Here is an 11137-nt window from a genome sequence, read left to right as displayed (position 1 = left end):
TACCGAGCAAATAGAAAAACCGAGCGAGACTGTGTGTGTGTGTGCGCATGTTTATTTATGCAAACTTGTCAATAGAGAAATCTCTGACACCTTTGTAGCATCAATCTTTGTTAGTGGTCTACTTTTCTTTGATGGCTACTTGATAGTTCTACGATTCCCCTCCCAAAACAAAATCTTTTGAGAAAGGGACTCCAACCAAGGGTTTGCAGCAAGCTCTTCTTCATACTCATGGTTGTGATTTGTCTCCATAACAAATCCCACTCCTCCATAATGGCTTTTTAATCAAAAAAGAAATAAGCTACTATTGTATTGAGCAAAGAGAGCAGTGATATTGAAAGACTATTTAGGGTACCTATCACTTGTGCTTTCTCCTTTTGACATGTGCCCAAAGAAACAATGAATGCTCCCTACCCTTTCATATATCCTTCACTAGAAAATGTAGACTTTAAAGCACCGATTGCATCATATCTCAAGCCTCAAACTCTTGCATGTGGAATGAGCCTTCATAGTGGCACATGATGACACTCAAGGCAACTAAAAACTCCAGTTTTGGACAATATATCCTCCCCTTTCTCCATATGTAATGCACTATCATCCCCATCAACAATACCTGGTCACATTTCTAGTCTTGTTTCAAAGGGAGCTATCTGCAACGGGACTTTAATTGGTGCTTCCTCCTGTTTTAACTCATGTAGAGACCCTAAACTGATATCTTGACTATCATTGTCATCTTGAAGCTCTATCTCTATGACCAAGTCAACCCAGTATGTCAAACTAACATGGTCACTCTACATAGGCAAAGAATTTGATGCATTCTCACCACATCTTGTTGAACAATGTTTAGATAAATATAGATTGGTACATAAAATGTAATATATAATTAAGTTATGCAATTATTTTGCATGAGATAGACACACGTCAATGTTATCAATTGAGTGATTGTAATGATGCAGTTACACAAAAGACATTTAAATATGATCTCTAGATGCTATCTTGTTTTATGCTTGAAACACACCGCAAAAGCACACACCATGCTTACGCAATATGCATTCTAGTAGCGTACAGGATGAGAGTGCAAAGGATTCCTACTGAGGATCAAGATAGGAGGAGCATTCCCCTCATTTGGTGCCCAAAACCTTACTATCCTAATGTGGTATGCTTTCGAACATTGTATGAGCAAAGAACGCATGATGAGAGGAGGTGCGGAATGAAGCCCTCTTGTTTGGCACTCGATTTACTGTATCCCGCGAATGCGGGATGCATAAAGGCACTTTGGTTGACACAATCAGACATTGAAAGCTAGCAACATGGCAAATTTGCATGCTTAATAATGATGGTTCTTGAAATCTTATCGCACTAATGCGACGTGCGTAAAGGCACATTGGTAGCACAATCAGATTTTGATGTAGTTGCCATTACTAGGTTTCTCATCACACTTAGGGTTGGCCGATAGTGAGCTTTTGCAGTGGGTTGCACACATGTTGACTAGCAAGGTGGAGAAGACAAGTGTCATTATCATCATCATCATGAGAGCCACTAGACCTCTCTCTCTCTCTCTCTCTCTCTCTCTCTCTCTCTCTCTCTCTCTCTCTCTCTCTCTCTCTCTCTCTCTCTCTCTCTCTCTCTCTCTCTCTCTCTCTCGTCCACCACCCACACACCCCCCCCACCCCCAACCCAATTTGTGTGCGCTAGCTAGCTTGTTTCTCTCAAATGATGAGGCCAGGTTGGTGAACACATGCTTCACTTGCTTGACTTACGTTACCTGTAAAGGCCAAGCTAGGGCATCAATAAAAGAGGCATGCCATTGCAACACGTTAATGCAAATTTTGGCACACTACTAATGCATTTAGTATGCACTCCGTGCACAGGCAACTTGCAAGGGCCAAAAGAGGATGGATAATGGAGGTGGCCGCAGATCAGAGCAGGGGTGCGACATCTGAACTGGGGAGAAGATATTCACAAAGATGAATAAACTAGAGATGTAGTATATGAGTGTTGAAGTCGAGGGAGGAGGACATGTATTAGAAGACGCTTCTCTACCAACATATTGTTTCTTTTCCCTTCCCTAACACCTTCTCTACATGCCTCCCTTAGGGCCGTCCATCTCAATCACACAGGCAACAGACTTATACTCTGACGCGGGACAATTTCGTGCAATGCCCCGGGCGTAATTAGGAAGGAAGGAGAGAGCATAGACTTTGGAACACTATGGCTATCGCCAAGCTAACACCGTGTTGTACTTTCATCCTCGGTAAAGTGCAGTTGGGTAGCGTGCATGGTCGCGAGCAATGGTGTGGGACCTGAAGGCCTGTAAGGAGCCAGCTTTGCAGAGGTGGCAAGAGGCTGCATGTTGGAACATGGAGGTAGCTGGGTGGCGCGGCAAAAAACAATGTGAAGGATCTCTAAGGTACCGCTCTCTCTGTACATGCCCCTTGATTAGTGCTATTGTTGCCTTCTACCCATCACCATTACTACTAAAGCTTATTTGACATGCCACGAAAATCCCTATCTTCACCTGGTTAGGCTTGGTCACCATCACCCCCCCCCCCCCCCCCCCCCCCCCCCCCCCCCCCCCCCCCCCTCCTCCTCTTTCCCGTGCGGGCACTAAAAGGTAAAGATGGTGCCAAGCTGAGATGAAGTCTCTCTCTCTCTCTCTCTCTCTCTCTCTCTCTCTCTCTCTCTCATTCATTCATTAAAATACCCCTTCTCTATTGCAGAGGTATGGATCATGGGCCCTCTTTCACAGTTTTAAAATTACCTCAGCTATGAACACTTCCTTTGGAAAAGGAGAGAGCAAAAATTAAAAAAATCTCTCAAAATTTAGTTTCAGCACACTTAGAAGCGCCAACACTAGGCACGAAATCTAACGATCTATGCTTCATGGGCCTTCGCAGATTGCTTCTCCTTGGATTTTTGGATCTTCAGAACCTTCTTCACAATCTTCTGCTCTTCGACCACAAAAGCCCAGATAATTCTCTCACGGACGGCAATTCCTGACAAAGCACCACCGAATGCACGATTGACCGTCTTCTTCCTTTTACTCAAACGAGTGTTTTGATATTCCGCAGGTCGTAGAAGTGGAATCCCCTGAAGACGCTTTCCAGTGATTGCACATTTCAGCCCCTGTGCGTGCTTCTTTGCATATTGAAACACAAGTTGTGACGGCGGTCTGGTTGGACTTGGTCGCATAGCTGTGACGGCCGCGGTACGTGATCAGGCGCTGCACCATGGCTGCCTCTGCCACTGCAAATCAGTATCTCCCTCTCTCTCTCTCTCTCTCTCTCTCTCTCTCTCTCTCTCTCTCTCTCTCTCTCTCTCTCTCTCTCTCTCTCTCTCTCTCTCTCTGTGTGTGTCTCTCTCTCTCTCTATAAAAGTCTCAGAAAGAGTGTGCGCCGGCGCGCGCTCTTTGAGAGAGATTTTTTTTTAATTTATAGAAAAGCTAAGCTCTACGGGAATCTCATTCTTAGCAATGGATGTCGATGTACCGCTTGATGAGCTAGGCCTAGTGGTTGCGCCCTCCTGTACTTCCTCGCGCTTCTCCAACCTCTTGTGCCAACAGCAGCTTTCTTGTAATTCCATGTGCAAACAAGGGCAATGGCAAACCCAGCTAATGCACCTATGGACTTAGAATGAATGAGATCTGACAGGCGGCCGTGAAATGTGATACTCTGCTCAATAGGGAGGTTCCAAGGCCACGAAAAAGCTGCAAGATCTTCTCTCTCTCTCTCTCTCTCTCTCTCTCTCTCTCTCTCTCTCTCTCTCTCTCTCTCTCTCTCTCTCTCTCTCTCTCTCAGTTTTACCTTGTTGGGTGTTTTGTTTGCGCTTGCAGTTGAAGGGGTGCACACATGAGAACTTGTGCAAGGGAACAGTTTTGCAGCCTGAAGTAACGGAGGCTACCGCCATGGCAGATTCATGCACATGATATTTCTCATCTCCCTCAGAATTGGTCTCTACCCCTCTTGCTCCAAGATTGATGTACGGGCCCGCAACGGCAAACTACGTACAGAGTCCTACTTTTATGCGTTTTGACGTTGCGGCAAATCTTTACTATCACGTTTGCATTTCTTGCCACTGCGGTGAGTTTTGAGCTGCATGTGCGCACCCTTTGAGAGGAATGGGTGAGGAGCTCTCTAAAAATAACCTCTCTGAAAGAACACGCGCTGGCGCGGACTCTTTCTGAGACTTTTATAGAGAGAGACATCGGCGGCGAAGATGCCTTCTCACAAGAAAGAAGCCTGCGAAGAATTGGTAGAGACAGAATTGGCTGATTTCGCATTGGATCCGCATGCAGACGAACGACACTATTAGGTACAATGCTAAGAGGAGGCATTAGCGCAAAACCAAGCTTGGTCTGTAGACAATAAGTTTTGATGGCAAAACACAAGCTGTCAAGTAGAAGGTATCGTGTAGAAGAAATGAGTAGCTATACCTGGGGATGCTATTCTGTTCTTGTTTGTAACTTTGTACTCTTCTTCTTGCCGATGACACTTGACAACTCCAGTGATTTTTAGTATTCACCTCGTTTCAATTTTGATGTCCGAAGGCATTTGAAGGGTTAAAAGGTGGTTTTATTTTCAGCATTTAAGAGAGAGAGACACACACACACAGAGAGAGAGAGAGAGAGAGAGAGAGAGAGAGAGAGAGAGAGAGAGAGAGAGAGAGAGAGAGAGAGAGAGAGAGAGAGAGAGAGAGAGAGAGCTCTATGACTATGAAAACTCAAAATCAAAACGAGGACTGAAAATTCTCTGAAAGAGGCCTAAGAGAGAGAGAGAGAGAGAGAGAGAGAGAGAGAGAGAGACTCTCATGACAGACAATGCCAGGCCGAGACTCGAGAGAGACAATAGACAGGCTGCATTCACGACGAGGCGTGTGGGTAAGTAATGGACAGTAAGTAGTACTCGTCCATCGCGAAAAATTGTCCTACGGTCCTCGACCTAGTGTCAGGATTTGAACTTTGAGGGCCTCCCCATTCTTTCAAAAGAAGCCTCAGAGTCTCTCTCTCTCTCTCTCTCTCTCTCTCTCTCTCTCTCTCTCTCTCTCTCTCTCTCTCTCTCTCTCTCTCTTTAAACTCTCTCTCTATAAAAAATAACCTCTCTAAAAGAGTGCGCACAGACATAAACTTTTTTTGACCTCTCTAAAAGAGTGCGCACAAGCGTGAACTTTTTCTGAGAGTTTTGACACACACACACACAGATATATATATATATATATATATATATATTATATATATATATATATATATATATATATATATATATATATTATATATATATATATATATATATATATATTGTTCTAGCCGAGTCCCTTTTTCCATGCAGTTCCTTTGCAATCAGCTCGGCACCATCTTATTTTTCATGTCAGCTGCAGTACCCCATGATCTTCATCACCTCCCCCGCCCTTGCCCACGAAGCCTTCGTTGAGAAGGGTCTCCTCTTTGCAGCTTGCCCTAAAAACTAACTCCAAAAGCTCTCACAAAGAGTCTGCGCTAGCATAGCCTCATTTGGAGAGCTTTGCAAACACTAGCTGCGCTTTTCTTTATATGTTGTAGCTCCTCCAAGGTTATTTTTCCTGCTATGTAGGCGGCTCATACACCCCTCGGCTCCTTGCACTCTGTGCTTTCCCCAGCATGCTACTTGTCTCTCTTTCCTCCATGCAGATGATGCTCTGTCTCCCACAACCTGCAGACATGCTCTTAAGTTTTTTCTTTAGATTTGGTGAAAATGAGTACGACGATTGACCTTCTTACCTCAGCTAGTGTGCCTCCAACATCCAACATGCTTCTATGAATAGGGAGTCCCAATGTTCGGAATAATTTCACGAACGTACAAAATTCCCTTTAGGGTGAATTGAAAGAGGAATTTTTTGTAAAGAATCGACATTTTTAACAATTTAACTCTATTTTTTTAAATTCTAAAGTAGATTTTCTCCTTCTTCACTTCCCTTCAATTGTCTGCTGTTTTGAGTTTTCAACCGATTTAAGGCTAAGCTGAGGCATACTTTTTCCTAACACTCATAGGGACCCTCATATTTGCCTTTCCTAGCCAACACTGTCATGTCAAAGTTGTTGGTTGTAGTCGCCAACAATCCAGCCACCCTTTGGAGGGAGGTACCCTAAGAGGTGCTCAAGCAGGTGCGCACTAGGATTTCAACAATTTTTTCAGATTTTGCAAAATAGAGCACTGTCTAATAGGGGTGGGACAAGTCCACAAGGTAGTGGAGACGCTCTAGCATGAGGACAACAGACAAGTTAAAAGAAGCCAGAGGAGCGGATTCAAGTTGCTGCATATACTGGGGTCACGATCTTGTAAGAGTCTCCTCCAAAGATGGTAGATTATCCTATGGTAAAGAAGGTAGAGATGTTGACGATTATGAATTTGTCGATCGAATTACTGTGGATGTTGTGGCATCCAACTCATGGAACCTGTTGATTGCACACATTGTGTTTGCATCGCTATTGGTGGAGGGTCTCTTTGTTCATTTTTGCCCTTTATCAAACTTTCGTATGGAATTCACATTAAATGTAGCGCTCTTCCATTTATTCAAGCTGGGCCGTTGACAACTACGTGTATTGGTAGATGGAATGATGTGGCAGTCACCTTACATAAGGGTAGTTTATTTTTAAATTAATCAAAGCATCATTGAGTGAGAGAGAGAGAGAGAGAGAGAGAGGGAGGGAGGGGTAGAAGATGAAAAGTTTAAATGTTATAAGAAAGAGCCCAAGAGAGCTAAAACATTGTGAAACTTTGCATCATCTTCGAATTAGAACATTCTATATTGGGTATATAGGAAACAATTTCTTTTCCTATGTCCACTTAGACTCCACCAAAACTACTTCTTGTATAACTTCCCTAAACTACTTCTTGTATAACTTCCCTAGACTATGTATTTCTTGACATCATTTTAAAAAAAAACAAGCCTCTCTCCCTACAAGAACTTGCCATAATATTCTGTATTGACCCCCCCCCCCCCCCCCCCCCCTCCCCAAAAACCAACCAACAATAGAGTGCACACACACACACATATAGTCATACTTGCCCAAGCATCTACCATGACTTGACTATCTATGACCATGAGTTGTGCTATGGAGGAGGGAGCATAACCTCGGATAATCAAAGAATTAATATAAGGATGGATGATTGAAGTTTCCATGAGGAACGCTTGAGGTATTTTGGGCCAATATATTGTGTAATTTGATGCTAAATGTTTCCAAATATGATTTAAGTTCTATATGTATCTTGCTAGATTTCGCTCGTTTTTATGATTGCTCTGAAAGGTTCACTCGGAGTTGAAGTTCCCCGTTTTTGCAAACACCAAGTCTCATGATGGTTTGCTCAAAACGAGAGAGAGAGAGAGAGAGAGAGAGAGAGAGAGAGAGAGAGAGAGAGAGAGAGAGAGAAGAGGGGGGGGGGGGGGGGGGGGGGGGATGATGCAAGGATATTTGGATGAAGTAGAGCATTGTATGAGCAATATAGTATCACTAAAAAGTTCCAAGTGAATCTCTTCTTTTGTGTGGACAAGTTTTGTTAATGTCAAAGAAAGGTCTTGGAGCAATCCAGAATACTTAGTGTCATAGCTTCTAGTAGCTATTAAGAGTCTTTTTTTTTTTTCCAAATCCATCTCATCAACATCCTACACCCTTTTAAGAATATGAAACATTGACCTTGCAATACACCATATTAAACGGGTTTTCCAATGTTGACAAAAGATGCCATATTTAATTGCTTCTTTCAATGCTCTTGCAAGGTGTGGAGCTATGAAGGACCATGTTCAAAGTAGTATAGATGTGTTGAGTTCAGGAGGACCATGTCAAAAACACATCCTCTAGAGACTCTCCCTTATATTCTACAATGCTGTTGACTACACAGAAGCACATATTGCCACATGTCATTTGTCATAAATAGCAACAACTATTCCAACCAATTAACCTTTTTCTTGGGGTCTATTCAAATACGTGCAATTACTCAGAGACGTCAAGATTGAGCAAAGATAGACTTGGAGGTGTTGAACTCCTCAAGTGCCTATATAAATGGGCACAACCACTCATAGGTGTCAGGGGTATAGACTTGGACATGTTGAACTCGCCAGATAAGTTAAAGAATTTCAAAAAAAAGGAGCACCAATTTTAGGTCAATGGCTGTAAAAAGATCTCATATCTAGGTCTTAAGTGTCGCCATATCACATTCTGTTGTCATCCTATCAAAATGTTACCAATTTTTACACAAAACATCTAGAAGAATGCTAGAAAAATATCTAGCATGGGGTTCATGCTGCATCTAATAACTACAACAAAGAGCACTTATAGGGAGACATTGAGGTTTCATAACTCTTCGCTCATAATCCAAATGTGATAAAGCTATGTTCATCTTCCAATTCTATTTAACTAGAAGCGGATCCTAAACATGCTAAATTTGAAGTTTCCACAAACCAAACTGACACGTGCATGTCCTATGACATAAGAACTGAAGCCACAAGTGGATTGCATGCCCAATCATGGGATGGAAACCCCTCGTGACTAATTGACACCACTTCTATCAGGTGGGATCTACGGTCCCTATTAATTGGGGACGGCGGGATCGGTTTTGCACCGTCCGATGGCGGTTTAATCTCCAAGTGATCACCATGTGATCACAATTAAAGTGAACCCCAAGTAAATTTGATGTGAACATCAAGTGACCGCCAAGTGAATCCCATGTGAATCCCAATCGACATGTGATCACCTTGTGACCCCACCCATTACCAAGTGATTACAGTGTGACCCCCACTATCCCAAAGTGATTGCAGTGTGACCCAGTCCATCCCAAAGTGATCTCCAAGTGAACACCATGTGATCTCCACCCCGTCATTTTTGCTATATGATTCTATGTTCACACCTCCATTTCAAGTGGCGCGTGATAGCTTAATGGGAGAGTTGTGGCCTCCGGTTGTGTAGGTGGTGGGTTCGAGTCACAGGGGCTCAACCGATCGAAATCTTTTTATTCTTGAGAATAAATGGACGGTCCACATCGTTCGAAGATGCTGGACCGTAGATCCCACCTGACAAGGTGGTGTCAAATAGTCCCGTGGATGGAAACCATCACAACAAGGACCACGAAGGCAGGAGTTGACACTCCCTAAAGTTGCTCACACCATACTTTTCCTATTATTTTCCCTAGCTCAAACATTCATCTCTAATCTACAAACTACTCATCTACCCGTATAACAAATTTATATGAGAAGTGGGAACCTCTCTCTCTCTCTCTCTCTCTCTCTCTCTCTCGGGATTGTTGCTATGACATTAAAAACCTTTGTGTCTTTTCATGGACAGACCCCATCATTGCGTTGTAGGCACGTAACATATTCAACGGAAGAGTATGCACACATCATAGCTCTAAGCCACCCTAGAACACAAATGACCATAGAAACCCTTTGCAATATATTATTAGAAATATGAAAATAACAAACTCTCATCTCATTTATGAAGAGAATCTTTTAGTACATATGGAGCACCAATACTATCGCTATAAGGGGCCACAATAACCTCATGCAACGATACCTGTGAAAATGTTAAAGGACCCAATCTCCAAATGTTAGAACATAACCCAATTATGGAAATTCCCCAAAATGCTCACCTCCTGCCAAGTACACAGAGATCACCACACAAAAAAGGCTAGCAAAAAGACGTGCATTTGCTATGTCAAGGTCATATTTTTGCAGAACATATTGAAGCTTGAAGCCCATGTATTCAACTGCCCAATTTAAGCACTAGGATTACAAATTTTTCTTCCATGAATGCATTGGCTCAAGGGACCCAAAAATATAATAGCTTTTATTGCATTGTGGACGGGATCCTAGAAGAAGTTTCTGATGAGTTCTTTGTTGACAGGAGCTTCTACATCCACATCCACAAATGCCTACAACAAAGAAACGGAAATAACATCGTAAGTGAATCAAACCTTGCATATGCAAGAGCACCATCTCAACATCCAATGTCTATGGAGACAGCACATCATTGATGTCAACCATACCTGTTGTAGTAACCAAACGAAGCCTCAACCAACCCGTGTACATTGCCGAGAAAAATAACTAAGATAAAATTACATGCACTTAAAATAGCACTTCATCTAGAAAAATGTGATGGAACAAACAAACAAATTCATACAAAACCTCTTTCTCCATAAATGTCACTCTTGTATTCATTGTCCAAGGTTGTCGCGAAGGTGAAAGGCAAACCAAGAGCAATTGAACAGCCAAGAGCCACAACTGTGGCTTGCCCATCAACAACCTAGAACACATCAAGAAAGTATCATTAAGAGGCCATCCTTATGGAGGAAAGATAGGAAACATTGAGTTACAATTGAGAAATTGAGAATAGAAGCTGCAGATTATCCATGCTCCAATAATCCCCTTGCCTTGCACATAAAGCCTCCTCATAGATGGACATATGCCCTTGGGACATATACTGCAAGCACATTGGTGTCCTCCTTGAAATCTTTGCCAACTAAATGAAGATGCCCGAGCAAAGAACCATGAGATAGTCCAACATTGCCTTCGGCTTCATTGCAACAAAAAAATTGACTTGTAATTGTCCACTTGCAAGGTAAAGCAAATAGTAACAAATTCATCTCAAAACAAAAATTGTTTTAAATATTAGGAAAAGGCATCTTGCAAACCTGGGTCGCCTCTGAGATGAGGAGCACCACAAGGTCACTCTTAGAGATTGTCTCCAACACATCACCCAAGGTATCAAACTCTTCAAAGAAACCTACTCCCTTGGCCTTCCTTATGCCAATATGCAATGCATCCCCAAATGACTTGCTTTACTCTCAAAAGGCATATTCCAAGGCTTATCAACCCTTGTGATTGTTTGCAACACCAACATGCAACGAAAGAGGGCTTGCTTCGCTCTTCTCCAAACTCCAATGCTCTATTGCACATAGCAAGACAATGTGGCCCCCCAAGCTCCATTCATTAATGTAGCCCCCCCCCCACCCCACCCACACACACACACACACACATTCCCCAATCCACTAGATTAAACAACCCCACTTCTATGCAATCATTCAACAAACAAAAATGGAGTTAGCCAAGGTGAGAAGTGTAAGACACGAGCTTGAGATGCAAAGGACACTTGGAGAGAGACGAAAGCCATCGTGAG

The 11137-nt window shown here is 42.8% G+C and overlaps 2 protein-coding genes across 4 annotated transcripts; both read right to left on the bottom strand.

Moving 5' to 3' along the window:
* Nucleotides 1-2871: 2871 nt before the first annotated feature.
* LOC147431798 (large ribosomal subunit protein eL34-like) lies at nt 2872-3229 on the bottom strand. The gene is made up of 2 exons (XM_086493038.1): nt 3114-3229; nt 2872-3034 (listed from the first exon to the last, which is right to left on the bottom strand). The coding sequence occupies exons 1-2, from the start codon at nt 3227-3229 to the stop codon at nt 2872-2874; spliced, it is 279 nt and encodes a 92-aa protein (XP_086349164.1).
* Nucleotides 3230-9408: 6179 nt separating this feature from the next.
* LOC147431797 (ketol-acid reductoisomerase, chloroplastic-like) lies at nt 9409-10669 on the bottom strand. 3 transcript variants are annotated; one of them, XM_086493034.1, is made up of 4 exons: nt 10392-10669; nt 10147-10264; nt 9936-10007; nt 9409-9535 (listed from the first exon to the last, which is right to left on the bottom strand). In XM_086493034.1, the coding sequence occupies exons 1-4, from the start codon at nt 10451-10453 to the stop codon at nt 9452-9454; spliced, it is 336 nt and encodes a 111-aa protein (XP_086349160.1). In that variant the 5' UTR covers nt 10454-10669; the 3' UTR covers nt 9409-9451. The 3 variants fall into 3 exon arrangements, with proteins under 3 accessions (XP_086349160.1, XP_086349162.1, XP_086349161.1); XM_086493036.1 differs by lacking the exons at nt 9409-9535; nt 9936-10007 and adding exons at nt 9651-9893; nt 10008-10065; XM_086493035.1 differs by lacking the exons at nt 9409-9535; nt 9936-10007 and adding an exon at nt 9651-9893.
* Between the last annotated feature and the right edge of the window lie 468 nt (nt 10670-11137).

This window comes from Adiantum capillus-veneris, chromosome 21, assembly GCF_014529385.1.
Source record: "Adiantum capillus-veneris isolate H3 chromosome 21, ASM1452938v2, whole genome shotgun sequence".
NCBI lineage: Eukaryota > Viridiplantae > Streptophyta > Polypodiopsida > Polypodiales > Pteridaceae > Adiantum > Adiantum capillus-veneris.
This window is presented reverse-complemented; position numbering and strand designations above follow the sequence as displayed.

Coding starts and splice junctions, on each gene's coding strand:
- LOC147431798 (XM_086493038.1), bottom strand. CDS start 3,229: ATGGTGCAGCGCCTGATCACGTACCGCGGCCGTCACAGCTATGCGACC. Junction 3,035..3,113: donor GCACGCACAGGGGCTGAAAT/GTGCAATCACTG, acceptor TTTGAGTAAAAG/GAAGAAGACGGTCAATCGTG.
- LOC147431797 (XM_086493034.1), bottom strand. CDS start 10,453: ATGTGCTTGCAGTATATGTCCCAAGGGCATATGTCCATCTATGAGGAG. Junction 10,265..10,391: donor GAGGAGGCTTTATGTGCAAG/GCAAGGGGATTA, acceptor GATGTGTTCTAG/GTTGTTGATGGGCAAGCCAC. Junction 9,536..9,935: donor GGTGCTCTTGCATATGCAAG/GTTTGATTCACT, acceptor ACATTTTCACAG/GTATCGTTGCATGAGGTTAT.